Source organism: Bison bison, unplaced genomic scaffold, assembly GCF_000754665.1.
Source record: "Bison bison bison isolate TAMUID 2011002044 unplaced genomic scaffold, Bison_UMD1.0 scf7180017864329, whole genome shotgun sequence".
Lineage (NCBI taxonomy): Eukaryota > Metazoa > Chordata > Mammalia > Artiodactyla > Bovidae > Bison > Bison bison.
In genome coordinates, this window is record NW_011494901.1 from 696,684 (window position 1) to 714,514 (window position 17,831).

The 17,831-nt window shown below is 45.8% G+C and overlaps 1 protein-coding gene and 2 pseudogenes across 2 annotated transcripts in view; 2 read left to right on the forward strand and 1 right to left on the reverse strand.

The window, feature by feature from the left end:
• LOC104998393 (neuron-specific protein family member 2) overlaps positions 1 to 17,831 on the forward strand; it is a 69,129-nt gene that overhangs the window by 12,064 nt on the left and 39,234 nt on the right. Inside the window, exon 2 of the mRNA XM_010853524.1 lies at positions 6,526 to 6,609. Within this exon, the coding sequence (XP_010851826.1) occupies positions 6,526 to 6,609 (84 nt within the window). The remainder of the gene's footprint in view (positions 1 to 6,525; positions 6,610 to 17,831) is intronic.
• Positions 666 to 2,287, reverse strand: LOC104998392 (annotated as a pseudogene).
• Positions 16,930 to 17,825, forward strand: LOC104998391 (annotated as a pseudogene). The gene has a single exon (XR_826454.1). The product of XR_826454.1 is annotated as a non-histone chromosomal protein HMG-14 pseudogene (transcript).

Sequence of the window (17,831 nt, forward strand, 5' to 3'; positions counted from 1 at the left end):
TCAGGCAAGGTATGATCCAGAGGGCAGGATGTCATCAGGGCTCACATCCATTTCTCCGGGTTCCTCTTGACTCTGTCCTCTTTTATATGCTGCCTTTGACCTCATCCTGGCTCCTCCTCATAGTAGCAACAAATGCATCAACAGTTTCAGAATGAGGTCCTCACTATACAGTCCAGAGGAAGACCGTGCTCTTTAAGGAGCACTCGTAAAGAGCAAGGAGGCGTCTTCCCCCAAGTTTCCAGTCAGTATTGCCTCATATCCATTTTTTTTATGTAACGACACCTGACTGGCTTGTTTTATTGGAGAAGAGGACGTGGAGTTAACAATGTGAATGAAGACAGTTGGGACCTGAGTTTGGGAAGAACACCCTCCCCTCCCCATACAAGCCCACTGCCCCAAATAAAAAATAACCAACTATGGGAGAGCAGCTGAGACAGCGACTGGGGGGCAGGGGAAGGGCCATGTGTGTGCTGGGAGGGCCCAGAGGCAGCAGCTGCACGAATACACGAGTGTAAGTCTCTGAATCTTCCATGTAGGTCTGTATAAACATATAGATATGCTGTTCGCTTGTCTCCCCTTCTCTTCCTTCTGCTCCGTGCTGCCTGGCACGGTCCCAGCTCCTCTTTCCACATGAGGGCGAAGGGAAGGGGATGATGAGCAAGTCATCACCGGATGGCTATTAGACTCACATCCATCAGCTTCTGGATTTTCTGTGCTATCCCAGGATTCTTTAAGTGTTCGCTGAGTGCCTGCGGGTCCTTCTGCATCTGTTCCAGGATGAGCCACATTTCTGGGTCACTCATTATTTGCTACACCTCCGGGTTGGCCATGGCCCACCGCTTCACATCTTCAGGGCTGTTGTGTTGGTTGTACTGGGCCATCATGCAGCGCTGGTAACCATCTGTGGCCTCCTTACAGTTGGAGTCCAGGTCGAGTGCTTTCTGGTAGACAGCCATGGCTTTCGTGTAGTCCTTCATCACCTCCAGGGTGGTGGCTTTCCGGGTATAACCCTTGATAAAGGTTGGCTCCACTCCTCACAGTCCTTGAGCGCCAGCTGGAACTCCAGGAGCTTGGTGAAGCAGGCAGCTCGGTTGCTGTACAGTTTGGCATCTTTGGGGTTCCGTTTGATGGCTTTTCTGTAGTGCTTCATGGCCTAGGAGTAGTCCCCTTTCTGAAAACACTCATTGCCTTTGTTCTTCTCCTCCAAGGCCAGGTCAGGATTTATGTAGGCCAGCCGCTCTTGCTCCTTCAAGATTTTCTCTGCCTGTTGGCATTTCTTGACCACAACTGGGGTTCGGTGCTCTGCCAGAGACTTGTTATAGAAATGGATGGCATCCTTGTACTTTTCTTCTTTGAAATAAGAGTTGCCAATTCGTGCATAAGCTTTGGCAATCTGTCGGTAGTCTTCTCGGTTTTCTTGCCCCACTTCAATGGCCTCCTCACTAAGCTCCCAGCATTGACCATAGTCACCCTTCTCGAAGTACACGGCTGCTTGGTGGGTTATGTGAGTCATGTTGGTGGGATCCAGGTCCTTGGCTCTGTCGTAGCGCTTCAAGGCTGTGTCAAAGATCTTCTTCTTATAGGCTTCATTCCCCAGCTCTTTTTCTTTCAGCGTCTGCTTCTTATTCTCTGGAAGATCTTCTTCCATTGGCTCTGGTTTTGTCTCCTTTTTGGGGGGAGGTGGTGGCAGAGGTGTTGCAACTTCCTCCTCTTCCTCCATACTGCCCAGATTAACTCCGAGCAGGATGCTAAGAGTAGTCATGATCTAGGGATCTTGCAGTTTCGTGCCCAGGTTGGAGGGCTTGTTCTGCAGCTGCTCGATCAGTTCCCGGTAGGTAGGATCTGCAAGCAGAGTCTTGGTCCTGGGACCACTCTCCAACTTCTGGTACAGATTAGGCATGTTGAAAGGGTTCATGAATTTCCTTTCTGCCAACCGGGCCTCCATATTCTGTAAACCTTCTTTGAACTGAGGATTCTTTGCTTCATGTTTTAAACCCTCCTCATAGATTTGCTTGGCTTCTTCAAATTGGTTTAAGAATTCAAGAGCTGCTGCTTTTCGTGAATAGCCCTTGCCCCAGTCAGGCTTTAGGTCAGCGGTTTTGCAGCTGTCCTCATAAGCCTTCTGGTAGTCTCCTTTCTTGGCATAGGTCGCTGAGCGATTGCTGTGGAGCACATGGTTCTGGGGGTCTAACTTAATGGCTTCAGAGTAGCACTGTAGCGCATCGTCAGTGTTGCCAGCTCTCAGGGCCTCGTTGCCCTTCTTGTTGAGCTCATTTACCTGCTCCATTGCCCGGTCTGGAACCCCATTGAATAGACTCCAATGGCTCTGTGTTCCCAACCGTCTCATATACTTTGATCCAAATTGGATAACATGTGCATCTCTGAGTCAATCAAATTTTGTGATCAATAGAACAGTATGTTCTGATTGGCCTAACTTAATTAGGGACCATCCCTGCCCTCAAGGAAGGCAACAATTCCACCAAACCACATGGCTGTTACATAGGACAGGGCTCTTAAAAGGAGGACTAGGGGCTTTTGATTGAAGAAGGGAATGGATGCTAGAGAAACAACCACAAAATATTTATTATGGCATTTATAGCAGAATGATATGCCTGTAATGGTTATTCATTGTCTTATTTCAGCAGTAATATTTGTTTAGCTTTGTTCCTGTCTCAACATGTTGACTGCTGCGTGAGGTCTTTTAAATTAAATGGAATGATATATATGGTCTAGAACTCTTTGAGAAGTTTTGAGAAAGATGTCTATAAAATAGAAGGGCAGAGGAGAAGACTAAGTGGCAAATACTTCTTGACATTTGATGTGTGATGCTTGAGATGAGTCTGATGGCTAAGGATCTAGAAATGAATAAGTCTAGTTAAGAGATTGTTGAGATGGACTTGATAATGTGGGGAGGAATTTTGGTTTTTCTGTTTTTATGTAACCAGTTACCAAAGCTTTAGTACTTCAAAACAATACAAATTTAACACCTCACAGGTCAGAAACCTCACAGGTTTTTATAGGTCAGAAGTCCAGTCACAATTTAGGTGGGTTGTCTGCTCAGGAGGGTCTCACAGTTCTGAAGTCAAGGTTTCAGCTGGGCTGCATTTTACCTGATGCTTGGGGCCCTATTCCAAGCTCATGCCAGTTATTGGCAGAATTCAGTTACTTGTGGTTGTAGGACTGAAGTGCCATTTTCTTGCATGACCTTACTATCGGCCCGGGTCATTTTCAGCTCCTAGAGTCCACCCTCAGGCATTGGCTGCATAGCCCTCTCCAACATGTTGACTTACTTGAAGGCCAGAAGGAGCATCTCTCTCCAGTCTGCTCTGATGGAGTTTTAGATAGCATAACATACTCATGGGAGTGACTGTGCCATAATATTCATGGGTCCTGTCCACACTGTTGAGGAAGGAGATTATATGGGGGTGGGGATAGGCTGGGAAATTTGGGGACTATCTTAGAATGCTGTCTAGCATAAAAGGCAAAGGCAATTATTGCCCCAAGTTTTATGGGTTACATAGCACATTGACCAGGAAATTTACTAAGCTTAGAAATAGACACTGAGTTGTATTATAATATGTTTATATATACATGCACACATTAGGCATATACACACATATAACATGAAGAATTGGGAGAAGAAACTATAATTCCCAGTTTGTAAATATTTTTGAAAATGGTCAGACATCTAAATATTCTATACATTTCATAACCTGCCAGTTTTTCTAGTACTATCCCAACAATTTTTAATGATTACAATTTATAGAGTATCTTTTAAGTTCACAAAACACCAGCATATTTCATTTGGCCCTTCCCAGAATATTGTGAGTTTCTAATAGAAACAGCTAGCCTATGGAGGCCACACAGCCATCTCTAGAGGGTTTCCCTGGTAGCTCAGCTGGTAAAGAATCTGCCTGCAATGCAGGAGACCCCAGTTTGATTCCTGGATCAGGAAGATCCCCAGGAAAAGGGATGTGATGTGCTGTGCTTAGTCACTTGAGAAGGGAAAGGCTACCCATTCCAGTATTCTTGGGCTTCCCTGGTAGCTCAGACGGTAAAGAATCTGCCTGCATGTGGGAGACCTGGGTTCAATCCCTGGGTTGGGAAGATGCTCTGGAGGAGGGCATGGTGACCCCCTCCAGTATTCTTGCCTGGAGAATCCCCATGGGCAGAGGAGCCTGGTGGGCTACAGCCCATGGGGTTGCAAAGAGTCAGACATGACTGAGCGACTAAGCACACAGCACTGCCTATGAGCTGTGCTTTTGCATTTGCTCTTGTAGTTATATTAGCTCTCAATTCTTACTTATACATTGAAGTTCATGTGACACCAAAGCATCCAAACACGTAGGCTACATGCTGTTTCACACTTTTGTTTCCTAAACCGTGTGGTTCACTTTGCATAAAATGTCTTGGCTTGTCCACTCAGGAAAACGGTATTCATCCTTGAAAGCCCCCCTTTTTAGACCATGCTTGAAGAGCATCATTCTTGAGAACTCCTTGTGTTGTTCTGTAAGGGCTGGATAGGGAGGACCTACAGGTTGACATGTGCAAGCCAGGCCCAAGCTACATCTGCTTCAGACATCTATTGGAAAAACATTTGGCAGCGCTCAGAGGCAGTGTTTAAAAAAACATTTATTATTGAATAAACGATGTGAGTGCTTGACTTATATTGACTCACATAAGCCTCCTAAAAACTTATGGTTATTTCCCATTTAATGGATGAAAAAACCAAGACACAGAAGGCTCAGCGCTAGAGTTGGGATTCAAGCACATTGTGCAATCTTTCACCTCCCTACAATATTGACAATGTCAGTATCTGCCCCACAACACAGAGTTAAATGAGATAGTGCCTGGCAAGCGCTCAGTGTCTGCTGGACGGTACATTTGCAAAGCATGAGGGATATTTTTTTTTTACTTGTGGCAAGGAGGCTTCTGTTTTCTTCTTCTTTAGAGCAGGAGATGGAAAAAAATTGAACATTCCCTAACCCCATTCTCCCCCCAAATCCCTCACCCTTGTTTGACTGTATCATTTCTTAGTTTAAGGAAGCCAGGGATCACTTTTTATTGTTTGGAGGAGCAGAATTGAAAGAGGGTGGGCCACAGCAACAGAATTTACATCTGCAGATGAATTCTGTGTGTCAGGGAGGGAGCGGTGTTTTGCATGGGTTGGGACCCAGATCCTCCTAACCAACATATTTAAGTGCCATACAGGAGATGTTCAATCATGGAAGTTCCTCCCCTGCCCCTTCCTTTGTGAGCTGTATTTTGTCCACAGTATGCCTCAGAGACCTTAAAGAGCATTCTTCATAGAATTCTTGCAGGAGTCCATACACTTGACTGTCATTTCTAGGAAAACTCAGGGTGAAAGTTTTCAGTGAAAATTCAGTTAATTTAAGCTCTAATGAGAAGACTGATCATAGTTAGAAGATTGCTTCCTTTGAGCTGTGTTACCTTGGATATGTGACTTGGCAGCTCTCTGCTTCAGTTTCCCTTTCAGGAGAATGGAAATAGTAGTGGTTTGTGGATAAAGTATATGGAGAGCTTGATCTAGCCCTGGCACATAATAAATTATTCCAAAAATTTTGCCTATGATCATCTAATTTAACCCTCAAAACAATCTTGTTAAATAGGGGTTATTATTATGATCATTGTCCTTACTTTACAGGTGAGACCCCAAGGCTCAGACAGCTCCTGTGCCCCCCATGACACTGTGGCACTCAGCAATAGTTATTGATTATCTGTCAAGTTTCTTTTTTTCTTCCACTTTGCCTACACAGTGGGATGAAGTTCCATAAATGTCTTGGCAGGTTGACAGCTTATCTTGAAAAGATATTAGCCGCCTCTGCAAAATATTCAGACTTCAGAAAAATAGGATGATACAATAGATTCAATAGACCTTTATATTTTGCTTTGTGGAAGTCTCCAAATTAAATTGGAATTAAGTATATGTGCAAAAGTTTAGCTACAAGATGTTCATCATAACTTACTTAGATAATCCAAACCGTGGAAACACCCTACATGTTCAACGGTCAATACTGCTTAGAGTAATTGTAGTAACACATACAATGAAATATTAAAGGACATCAAAAGGCAAACTGAAATCATATATTTGTCTACATGGAAAAAAATGTTAGTGTAGTGTTGTGTGATAAAATGAAGTGCCAGTCCATTTCACAAAAATATATTTGTATAAATAGCTAATACATAAATACAATATAATACATCTGCTGCTGCGAAGTCGCTTCAGTCGTATCTGACTCTGTGCGACCCCAGAGACAGCAGCCCACGTATATGTGCGTGTAAAAACGTCTGAAAAGGTGTGACCAGAATTGTCACCTATGGTTGTCTCTGTTGGAATGGGAAAATATTATGGGTAATTTTAATTTTTAATTTTCTTGTGTGTGTTTGAGGAAGTGTGTGTTTTCTGATCTTTATGCAATATATAGTTAATTCTAGTTACTAAAAAAAAGGAAGAGAAAACTCTCCCAAGTATTTATGTGTGCTAACACTGGTTGATCATTTTAGGTGATTGTGAAGACAAGAACAGAATATCAGCCTGAACAGAAGAACAAAGGGAAGTTCCGGGTGCCGAAAATCGCCGAATTTACGGTCAGTGTCTTGATGTGTAACAGAAAGACTGCATATGAGTCACTGAGTCTAGTCAAATAACAAAACTCTGCCTCTTGAGGATGAATTAGCCTTTCTCTGGCCCCGAAATGTTTAGACAATTTGATAATTGTTAAATGTGTCTCATTTCTTCTTTTACATCCTGTTCCTGTCTCTCTGCCTTTCCATCACAGTCTCCAGGAAATGTGATGGAAATGTGTAAAGAAACGCAGATTGTAGACAGTGGCTGATTGCAACAAATACGAAAACAACAAAGGTAGAGAAAAGTTGACTTAGTGGTAAAAACTAGATGATTGAATTTCTATTTCTTGGTGGAGGGGTCACTAGGAGAACTGAGGAGTATATATCACTGTGATGAATTGCACGAAGGAGCCATGAAACCTGCTCTGCAAAGATGTGTGGAGGAACCTCAGGAAAGTACCATGGGGAAGTCACTTAGGACTTAGGGCCCTGAGGCTGGAGGGGAGTTGGACCCAACACTGAATAGGCATAAGGGCAGCGAATCTGGGCTCTAGGAGAGGTGTGGGGAGGAGGCAGGAGAAATAGGCAGAGGGCAGACAATCCTAGGCCTCATATGCTGTATGGAGGAATTTGGGTTTTTATGAAGACACCCTAGAAGGACTTCAGGTAAAGGAAGGACATGATTACAGCTGGTTTTTGGAAAAAGCAGACTGGCTTTTACATGACTAACAGAGTGTAGTGGGCAAGAGGGAACATGCGGAAACTGCTGGGCTACTGCATTTGTCCACGTTCAAACACCAGTAGTGGCTTTGAGAAGGGTGGTGAGTGGATTAGAGACCTAAGAGATATTTTGGAGGCAAAATCTGCCATGGAGGCAGTAGAATATGTGGTTCTGTAGAAGGATGCTGGAGCAGCCTGGCAGGGTTTGAGCTCTTGTTTCTGCCTCATACCAGCCATGTGGCCACAAGCAAGTCAGTTGTTGTTAGTTGCCAAGTCATGCCCGACTCTTTGCAGCCCCATAGACCGTAGCCCTCCAGGTTCCTCTGTCCATGGAATTTCCCAGGCAGGAATACTGGAGTGGGCAGCCATTTCCTTCTCCAGGGGATCTTCCTGACCCAGGGATCAAATCCACGTCTCCTGCATCTCCTGCACTGGCAGGTGAATAATCTTTAACCACTGAGCCACTTGGGAAGCACAAGCAAGTCAGTAAACCTCACTTACCAGAGGGAAATACCAGAAGGTCACTGTGAGGATGACGTACAGAATACATGCAAAGCAGAAGAAGTATATGACTAATAGCAGCTATTTCATGTCAACTGTGGCTCAGGGGCTTTGGACGTGAAAACAGTCCTTGGTTGCTTGTCTGGGGATTGGAGTATGTATGCGGGTACGTATGCTGGTCTGTTTCTGTCCCTGTGTTTTTCCCTATTCGATCTACATTAGAGCAGCTGGGTGTGTGAGCCTGGGAGGGAGCACGGCACCTCTGTGTACATCCCCCAGCATGTGGGACTTCGCTAGATGTTGACCCCCTCTTAGAGGGCAAGGATTGCTTTTATTTCTGACTGTGGCTTTAATGTCTGGCACACAGCATGGGCCAAGTGAACTTGGACCTGGCCTGAACTGCGTGCAGGTACCTACCTGCAAGAGCCAGCAGGTAGCCATGAGAGGAGGGTGGGAGTGTCTTGGTACACAGTGTGTGGGGACCAGGCCAGGGAGTGAAGCTGACCTGTCCTCCTAGCAGCAGAGATCATCAGAAATATGTCCAGATTCATGAGCACAAATGTTTATTGCAGTGTTATTGGTAAACTCAAAGCATTGGAAACAATGCTAGGTTTTCAGCAACTTTCTCATGATTCCATATGTAAGACCACATGCATAGGACGGAGTAGTTCAACAATTTTTTAAGAACCACTTTTGCGGGGTGAGTAGTTTACTCTGAATTACGGGCTCGTGAGATATTTTCTTCTTTCTTTTACTTTCCCAATTCTACAAGAGCATGACTTGGTACAATAAAAAATTAGACACATTTAAAAATTTTGCTCGTTTTACCAAATAGAGTGTTACAGTTTTTGATGAAATTAATCCTTATTTAGCAATCATTTAAAATGATGGTTATGAAGGCATGTGATAATTTGGGCAGATACTTATTATAGAGGAGGTTGAGTGAAAAAAGCAGAGATTAAAATTGTATGTTTTCTATGATTGGAACTATGAAAAAACCACAAGTATACAGAGGAAAGAAATGTCTCAGAATGTCGTCTGTGGCTGTGTCATCAGCAGCGGCGCTGGGATCACGTTGTTTCATTTTTGTTTCCTCTTTGTTGGCAGCTTCCGGTGATGTGGCTGTTTTATCATATGGTAAACATCATATCATATCATGAGGCCCATGGGTCCCTGAGAGGCTGATATAGTCCCCTTTTTTTTTTTTCAAGAGGAACTTTAGCTCAGAGCAGCATTGCAACCTGCTCCTCCACTAGCAAGTGGCCGGGACTGTCTGTTCATCCACGCGGCCTGCCATAGGTAACTCTGGGTTAGAACAGAAGTGAGTCAGCCAAGAAAAAATGAGTAGTTCATCAGGGATCAGGGCCTGTGGAAGCCCGCCCCCCATCCCCCCACAACTGGACTCATTTGGTCCTGGGGGTGGGAAAAAAAGGGGTGCTGGGATTTGGGGTCAGACCTTTGTCAGCACTGGTGTGGGTGGAGGGCCCTGCCACTTGGAACAAAATGGAAGGAATGGAGCAAATTTGTTTGCTTTTGTAAAGCTGCAAGCATCCATTTGACCAGCTTTTCACTTCCTTAACGAGAGCTTCCCCTGGGCCACATGGAGGATGTTTCTACTGGGGTGATGGTTGATGCTGCAGTCTAAGGAGGAGGCTGGTGGTGACTGAGAGGAGTCTGAGGGTCTGAGCGTCAGCTGCAGGGGCACTCAGGCATCCAGGTGGGCTGTTACGGAGGTGAACTTGCAGGACTTGTTCCTGGTTGGAGAATCAGAGGCTCCATCAGGAGCTTCTGGGTGCTTGGCTTGGCTGACTGGATGGGAGATGGGGGACTGGACAGTGGGGAGCACATTGAGTGGAAGGTGTGCGGGTACCATGGGAGAGGTGAGTGGGGGAGGAGGCAGTCTGGCCACCCTTGGATGTAACTGGTCTGGAGCTCAGGATGGAAATTGAGGCTAGGGAACTGGAGCTTGAAGTCAGAAAATTCCCAGTTCATTTCAGAGAGTATAAGGCTGATAAACAATGGCCAGGCGCCCCCTCCAGGATATCACCCACGGCAGAAGTAACCATGGGGATGACAAAGATGCATCTGACCCTTAGTCCCAGTACCTTCGAGGAAGTGGAACAGCTTGTGACTTCACAGCTCAAATCTGACCTGGGGTGATCAGCTCATAACAATTGTACCTTGAGAGAGAATGAGAGGAGAGAGCAGGGAGGGAGAGATGAATGGAGAAAGATTGAAAGAATCGCCTGGAATTTTTTTTTTTTTTAAAAATGAAGGCTCTTACAGTCATTGCCAAGGGTCACAGACTTGCGAGAATGTTCATCAGGCTTCTTTGAGAAGATGGGAGCATGTAGAGAGAAGCCCCGCCTTCTTTCTTAGTCCGGAGAGCTGGAGTTTCTTCTGAAGCTGATTTTGCTGGGAAAGGAGCTGTCTGTCCCCAGGCTCACCTGAGAGAAGAAACTTGAGTCTTGCATTTGGAAGCTGTGCTAACGTGAGGAGAGGTATTCTAGGGAACACCTGTACTTTGGGACCAGATTCACCGGCAACTCAGGTCATGTCCCTGTCACCTCTTAGCTTCATGACCTTGGGAATTCTCTTCACCTCTCTGAGCTCTTGATTCCTCATCCATTAACTGAGACACAGTCTTGAGATAGCCCGAACTGTAAGTTCTTGGAGCACTCGAGTTCTCAGTGAATGATCATTTTATTCTCTTCCTGTTCTGATCCCTTTCCTTCATCCTGGGTTCTTAAGTTTTCTGCCTAATTAGCTGGATTTTGACAATTGGTTGAGACAGACCTGGTCCTCCCTTTCCTGGCTTTTCCTCCTGGGAAAGTGACTGGATAAACCTGGAGGAACTGTTCTGCTGCTGCTGCTGCTGCTGCTAAGTCGCTTCAGTCGTGTCTGACTCTGTGCGACACCAGAGACGGCAGCCCACCAGGCTCCCCCGTCCCTGGGATTCTCCAGGCAAGAACGCTGGAGTGGGTTGCCATTTCCTCCTCCAATGCACGAAAGTGCAAAGTGAAAGTGAAGTCGCTCAGTCGTTTCCGACTCCCAGCAACCCCATGGACTGCAGCCTACCAGGCTCCTCCGTCCATGGGATTTGCCAGGCAAGAGTACTGGAGTGGGTTGCCATTGCCTTCTCTGGGAGGAACTGTTCTAAGAGTAGCCAATTCAATGTCAGAACCCATGGGCTGCCTCTGGCTCTCTACAGTGACCTCAGGAGTCATCTCTTTGCCTCTTGGGGAATGCAGGCAGTATTTTTTGGTAAGCTACTTCTCAACACATCAGTTATAACATGAATAATCCTAGTACTTGTTAAAAATGCCTTTATATCCACTTTTCAGGTTGACGACAACCTTATGTACTACTACTCTTATTATTATCAGTACCACTTTTATTATTATATTATCACCACTCTTATTATTATCTCCATTTTATGGTTGAGGAAACTGATGCTCAAAGAAGTGAAGTGTCTGGCAAGGCCATGCAGCAAGGACATTTAAGGACAAATAAGAACCCAGAACTATGGCTCCATAACCCATTTTCTCTGCTATACCTCAATGACACCCTGCCCAGCTGTGGCTTGCCTGACTTCCTCCCTTTCTGCCCTTTCTCCCCTTTTGTTTTTGTCTTTATCAAATTTGCACTGGGCTGCACTAGATGTGTTGCTGGGAGACCCGCAGACGGGCAAGACCGAAGCCTTGCTCTGGAGGAGCTTGCAAACGTGTGGTTTAGACAAGAAGATGCCAACCAACTTCTTGTCTGTGTCCTTGTAGGGGCACCTCCTCTGAGATGCCTCCCCTGATCTTCCGAGTCTGATGACTGGTCTGAGCTCTGCAGGTCATAAGGGGGTCATGCGTACTACTGTGCTGCGCTATTCTGGTACCTTCAGCCTCTGGTCCCTGGAGGGTAGGGTGGCAGTGGCCCACTCGTGTGTTCTCAGTTCTCGGAAGGGGGTATAGTATAGAGTGAGTGTCGGGTGTGTTACAGCTTGAGCCCCACCCAGTCTTGGGACTGCCTCAGCGTCCATCCCTGATAATACATCCTGAGTCAGGATACAGAAAACCTGCCCCTGGTGGCTATGACCTGGGCACACTCAGACTGGAGGGTGTCCAGGTATGTGGGGAAAGATCCTGAGGGTGCCTGTAGACCAGACCCCGAGCACAGTCAGTGGGGAGAATGCGGAATGCAAGGGACGCATCAGTGCAAAGGGGCCAGGCCTCATCATTCCTGTTAGGCAGATGGGCACATTAGCATAAAAGTGGTGGGGAGAATTAGAAGTGAGAAGCTAGCAGTTTTTAAAGGGTTGGTGTCTGTGGCCTATTGCTAAAAACAAGCGGCGACAGCACACCAATAAAACAAAAAGAAACAGATACCCAGCTGAAGCCTCGGGACTCATATTACAGGATACTGACTTAGCGTTCCATCCATTTGTCGGTCCACTCAGCGTCTGAGGCTTGTGCTCTGCTTTCGGCCTGACCTGTGGTTGGCACTATGTAAGATAGCCCGCTGGTGAGATTGTCACCCTGGTTGCAGGTGAGGCAAACAGGCTCACAGAGGCTGGGCATTTTCCCGAGTTCCATGCCCAGGAGGCTGTGGAGCCAGGCTGTACTTACAGGCCTGAAGCAAGGGCCTTGGCTGAGTGTAAGGGGTGAGGGAAGCTGCCGCCAGGGGAAGGGGGGCCCGGCTACCAGAGAATCACAGCCAGGGGCTGCTGCTGAGCCCACCGAGCTGCCAGTCACCTCTTTCCTTCTTCTCTTCCGCTTCTGGCCAAAGGTTGGGGATGTTGGCACTCTGTCTCAGGCCACAACTCTTCTCACCTTCCCCCCAATACTACACGGTGGAATGCCAGAACCAGTCTCCCCAGGAGGGTGGCCATGTCTAACAGTCGGCAGAGTCCAGACCCCTCTCCCGCCTGCAAGTCTCTGGTCACCACGCTTTCTGCTCTGGTCTCTGTCCCACTCATCATCTGCTGGCCCAGCCTCCTTCCAGCTCCCTCTGCCTCCTTTCTCAGCCCCCTCCTGCCCATTCTCCTCGCTCCCCAAAGGAAGACTCTTCCTAATGCATACATGCATGATGCATTTGCTGCCCTTCTAACCATCCCACGGCTTCCACAGGTGCCCTGCTCATTTGCCTCCTCCCACAGGTGCCCTCACCTGCCCTAAGTCCTGGTCCTTTCCTCGTAACGTACGTCGTATGCCTCCCCATCTTTGTTCATGCTGTCTCTTCCAACCAAACTGCCTTACCTGCATCCACCATTGGGCAAACTCCCTTCTCACCCCTCAGCACCCAACTCAAATGGCCCTGCCTGTGAAGGCTTGCCTGCCCACCCATGTGCAGTCTGTCCCTCCCCCTCGGGATTCCCACACCTGCTGTATAACCTTCCAGAGACACAGTGTTGGCATCAACTTTACCTGCTGTGTCTCCCACTGTCTTCATCTTTGCACCCCAAAAGCCTAGTGAATGCTTGGCCAACCTAGGCACCAAATGATATCTTTAATAAATGAGCAGGTAAATGAATAAACAAACAAAATATCCCCATGGTTGATGGAAGAACTCCATGCTGATAAACACCAGAGCTCTGGCTGACTCATTTTCAATATATTTATTTAAAATTGGGGCCATATCTTTGCTTCTAAGCTTCTTGCTGATGACACATTCTCATAGATGTCCTCTTCCTGATATCACATTCCCCGGGAGGTGAGACCTCTTTTATAGCTTTGCCATTTGCTTCTTCCAGTTTTTTATCAAAATCCCAGGGGCTGCCTTCCATTGATGGGATTCTAATATTTGCTGACAGCAGCAAATGGAGATAAGCGATTTTACTTTATTATCTGTTGTCTTGGTTTTTATTGCTCTCTTATTTTTTTTAATTTTGAGAAACACTTTAGGTAAGTTATTAAAAACACTGCCTGCTGGGTTAGGAGCAGAGTCATTATCTGGCATGAAGAGAATTTGCATGTGAGTGCTTGGTGGGAAAAAAAAGGCTGCAAGAATATTTGATGTTTATTATTGCACTTCTGGCTAGGGCTTTATTGAAAATCAGAACAAAGACGCAAGCCTATGTTTATGGCTGGGTGCTTTCTCTTGGCCTCATGAAATTGTACTGTTGGAGTAACCTTGAGAAACATATATTACTGAGAATTGAAAAGCGAACGTGGCTTTTTTTTTTTTTTTTTTAACAAAACATTTCCCTGGGAGAGAAAACGTCTGTGGTGCTGTCTCAGGCGGAATGTGCGCAGGGTGTGAGGCTCGTGCAAGCCCTGGATGACTCGGTGACAGCTCCACTCCAGAGCCTCATGCCTGGGCTGCTGTTATTGCCAGGTTGTCATTCTCATTGATTCAAACACTGGCACATAAATGCTGTAATAAAGCAAATTACTTGTTAGTAAGTTTGGTATAGAAGACTCCTAGAATTTAGTGAATATTCTTATTTCCTGTGGGACTCCTGAGGGAGTTGGCCGATTTAAAGTCTGCACACCAGTTGTTAAACTGTTAGAAGTATGTAACCAAGCTTTGGTGGAATATTTATACCATGGAAATGAGCAAACACTAAATCATGCATCACCCTCCTTTCTGAGCCCAGGGCAGTTAACCAGCACGCTTGTGTGAAGAGCAGTACAGAAAAGGGGAATTCCGTGGGTTGGAGGTTTGGCACTGTGGGTTTATACGAACAACAGCGAGTCATTTCATGTCTCTGAACCTGCATTTCCCAAGCTGTAAAATAAGACAATGCTGTCTGCACCATAGGCCTGGCCTGAGGACAAAATGAGACAACATAAGCCCCACAGAAGCTTTAGAAATGTGAATCTCCTCCTGTTTCATTTCTGGGAAGTTGGTCACGCAGTGGATGGAATGCTCCCACCTAGGGCGGGCCTCAGTGGGGAGCCACAGCCGGCTGCATCTCACTAGGCCCTCTGTCTCAACACCGTGGCTCAGCTCTTTCTCCTCTCCCACCCTTTCCACCAGGCCAGCTTTTGGCCTTCCAGTTCCATCCCACCTTTGCCTTTCCACCTTTGTGTGGTTAGGACAACCGTCAGATCTTGCTTGAGAAATCCCCGGCGGCCCCCACGTCCTGTGGTCAACAGTGTGAGCTTTTAGCTGGCACTGCAGGCTCCCCAGAGGTGGCCCCTGCTGCTCGTCCCTCTGCCATTCCCTGTTCTCAGTGCTTCAGGCCTCTCTCAGTTCTACAAAACCACCTCTCCTTTCACCTCTCCTGGTCTTTGCCCATGCGGTTTCCTCTGGCTCGACTGCCTACATTTTCTGCCTTGTGACTCAGACCAGGTCTCACCTCCTTCTGAAACTTACCCTTGATTCCCCAAGTCACTTTCTCATCTGGAGTCCCAGACTCCCAGCCTTACCTGCACCCATCACTCCCCTGAGATGGCACATTGACTTCACCTAGAGTTCCCGTGATACCTGGTTGGATTGCTGAAAGTAGTGAAGGGCTTCATAAAGTTTTCTCACGTCCCCTGCTGGGATAATAAAAGGAAGATAGATGTTCATGGAAAGTGAAACAAGATTTAAAAATTTATTATTTTTACTTAATTGATTTCATTGAGCTCTTATTATGTGCTGTGTAGTTTGCTAGTCATTTTCCATTTTATCTTTAACTCATGAAGTAGGCATTGTTTCTGACGTACAGGTAAGGAAACTGAGGATCAGATAGGTTAGTTAAGACGCTCAACGTCACACAGCTAATAAGGTACAGTCAGGCTTTCTGGCTCAGAGGGGTATGTTTGTCTGTGATGTGCATATATGTTTGTGTGTGTGCCCTTTTGTCTGTATCAGCTTCCAGATCAGGAAACCCTACACATATGGGGAATTGGCTAAATTAAACTAAACTGAAAAGCGGCTTACTAGAATGCTAAAATTTTGCTGCCTACCCCTGTTATTTGCCAAGCATTAGGCCAATTTTTCTTTGGCTCTCTTTTTTTCTTCTCTTTAAATACGCTGTTTGGCCAAATCCTAAAAGCATTGATCCAAAAGGAAAAAGAGAAGCAAACACTTCCCAAGGGAGAAATGCTGTTTTCCTCATGGCTTGCCGTGTGGCTTGCCTCCTGGTCCTCTCACACAGTAGGAGGGTTAATCTCCTCGACTTTCTCACTCCCTGGGCCTCTGCTGCTGCAATGCATGATTATTTTAAATGGGACTTAAAAAAATTATGATATTTAAGCTCCTGGAACTGTCAGAGGAAGACAGGTCCTAACAAAGTGATTGTCTGTGCAGCTTTGTCGTGTCACCACCGTGTTCTATAATTATAAGAAAACTAGTCGTCATAGCAACTGCCTCAGAGGCCTGGCTTCCTCCTGGAGATGCTGGCAAGCTCCTCAGCTCTGTGATCCGAACAATTGCGGGGGAGTTTGTTTCTCTGAAGGGATTCAGCTCTCTCTTGGGCAGTAATCGTGAACCCATTCTAAGTCTCTACAACCTGAGCTCAGTTTCACTATACAGTCTGACAGACTTGAGTTCAAATGCCAGTTTGAGAACTCACTAGCTGTGTGAGCATGTCACCTTACTTGCCTGAGCCTTAGTTTCCTCTTTAGGAATATGAGTAAGCTTGCCAATGCCTACTTCTGAGGGTTGTTGTAATAACCGTGTTTAGGGTGTGCCAGGCAAAGTGCCTGGCACACAGACACTCGAATATATATATTGGACATCTTCCCCTTCACCTCTTCACTGCTAACAAATGAAAAAAGAAAAATATTGAATTAGAGAAGTATGGATGTTTTCATAATCTTTTTTATTATTATTAATTTTGTTAGCATTTGTATCTAGGAAAACAAGTAAATAGAAATTCTACGCTGAATAATTTATATCAAGGAGAGAGAGTTGAAAAGGGAGGAGAGAGGAAAAACAAATGAAGATTCAGCTAGATGAAACTAAATTTGCTTTATTTTTTTCTTTTACTTTGGAGCATAGTTGATTAACAGTATTGTTTTAGTTTCAGGTGTACAGCAAAGTGATGTATCTATTCCTTTTCAAATTCTTTTATCTGAAAAGAAATGACAGAAATGAACTTACTTACAAAAACAGAAAGAAACTCCCAGACTTAGAGAATGAGCTTACGGTTGCTGGGGGGAAGGGGTAGTTAGGGAGTTTGGGAAGGTCATGTACACACTGCTGTATTCGAAATGGACAGAGCTCGGGCGGCGGGAGGAGCGGCAGCGGTCAGGCTACTCAGCTTCGCGAAGGCTCTCCGCGCGCCGCGGCCCTCAGGCACCCGGCTCTCGCCCGCCCCGTCGCCACGATGCCCAAGAGGAAGGTCAGCTCCGCCGAGGGGGCGGCGAAGGAGGAGCCCAAGAGGAGGTCGGCGAGGTTGTTAGCTAAACCGGCTCCTGCAAAAGTGGAAACGAAGCCAAAAAAGGCGGCGGGAAAGGATAAATCTTCAGACAAAAAAGTGCAAACAAAAGGGAAAAGAGGAGCAAAGGGAAAACAGGCCGAAGTGGCCAACCAGGAGACTAAAGAAGACTTACCTGCAGAAAATGGAGAGAATAAAAACGAGGAGAGCCCAGCCTCTGATGAAGCAGAAGAGAAAGAAGCCAAGTCTGATTAATAACCACATACCGAGTCCTGTCAGTGGTCCCTGTTTCCCTTCTTGTACAATCCAGAGGAATATTTTTATCAACTATTTTGTAAATGCAAGTTTTTTAGTAGCTCTAGAAACATTTTTAAAAAGGAGGGAATCCCACCTCATCCCATTTTTTAAGTGTAAATGCTTTTTTTTAAGAGGTGAAATCATTTGCTGGTTGTTTATTTTTGGTACAACCAGAAAATAGTGGGATATTGGATACGGGAGGCTTTGATTGTCTTGGGTGTCAGCTTAACATTCCGTAGATGGGGGGTAGCTTTTATATCCTGTAACACAAAAGCATACTAAATGGCAGTTTGGAGTCAGTTGTGCATTTAATGTCTTGAACACTTGAAATTACTTCTCTTCCCATATCGTTTTGGTAGAATTATTTCCTACAGCAAACCACTTTTTGATCTTGGCTCTCCTGGTCAGAATTTTGTGCACTATA